The sequence below is a fragment of the Pygoscelis adeliae genome, unplaced genomic scaffold (genome assembly GCF_000699105.1).
Source record: "Pygoscelis adeliae isolate BGI_AS28 unplaced genomic scaffold, ASM69910v1 Scaffold226, whole genome shotgun sequence".
Taxonomy (NCBI): domain Eukaryota; kingdom Metazoa; phylum Chordata; class Aves; order Sphenisciformes; family Spheniscidae; genus Pygoscelis; species Pygoscelis adeliae.
Window position 1 is genome coordinate 3519856 of NW_008824983.1, and position 1103 is coordinate 3520958.

General features: G+C 43.7%; 1 protein-coding gene across 1 annotated transcript in view; it reads left to right on the forward strand.

Annotated features, from left to right (window-relative positions):
- The first annotated feature begins 544 nt into the window (after positions 1 to 544).
- IGF2BP3 (insulin-like growth factor 2 mRNA binding protein 3) overlaps positions 545 to 1103 on the forward strand; it is a 120624-nt gene continuing 120065 nt past the window's right edge. The window contains exon 1 of the mRNA XM_009325760.1: positions 545 to 692. Coding sequence (XP_009324035.1) covers positions 545 to 692 — 148 coding nt within the window. The remainder of the gene's footprint in view (positions 693 to 1103) is intronic.

Genomic DNA, 1103 nt, shown 5'->3' on the forward strand with positions numbered 1-1103 from the left:
AACCGTGTAGAAATGAGCACATGCAGACCGCCTTATAGATTCCGTACAAATAAAATTTATAAAGAATGCAATTAATCTGCAAGAACAGTGACTAATTCCTTTCGCAAGTTTAACTAAGAATTCAGTAGTTTGGAGGGGGCTGTTTTTAACTTGGTCAGGCGACTGTTTATTTTAGCCAGTCTACACAGGACGGTGTTATGAAATACAAATTCATTTAGGAAAAATGCCACATCCGGCATCGAAAAGTCATAAACAGGTTAATAGTGTAGAAAAAAAATGTTTCTCTCTATCCCCAAGATGATTATTTGCTAATTTTCTACGAAATGAAAGTTGTGATTAAATTCTGATGAGCGGAACACAAAACATTCGCTTTCCTCAACCACAAGCTGACAACTAAAAGTTCGTAAAAATGACACTGTGATTAAACAATGGGTTCAAATTACAAATTTTAGTTTCTCGGGGAGCCAAGCGCTTGGATGCACACAACAGAAGGGCCGTATTTCCAACTTACAGCAACGTTCGCCCAGCCCCTGGTAATTTCACAATGGTCTGGGGCTCCAGCCCTCATGGTAAGACATGTCTCCTTGCATCATACCGCCACAAGCGGAATCTTCAGCGACTCAACTCTCCCCCAGCACTGACCGAGCCCCGTGTACCACCACCACAGCCGAGCTGCAGCGGCCGGAGCGCGGGTAACAAAAGCCTGCCCCTAGCAGGGCTTCCGAGGAGATTTAAATCACCCCTCTTTAATTGTATACTTGTTAGAAGTTAGGCGCAAAACTGTGAAGCGTTCCTGTTTACTACGGATTTCCAGACGTACTACAGGACGCGTGGAAATCCACTCGCTGCTCGCTAATAAAAGTATTTAACCATTTTCCACGGATATGCCTCTTAAAACCTGCCGCAAGAAGCCTACCACCGAATAAATGAAACCTTCGGCTAAAGTGCGTTAAATTATTAAACAAAACCTACTAGATCGCTATATTAAACACAGTGCTGGCTTTCATTTCCGTATCCTTTCTTCATCTTCAGGCAACATTTTGTTTGCACTGGAAAGGCTCCACACCCCCAAACCCCTCCCCCACAAGCCCACCATTGTATCC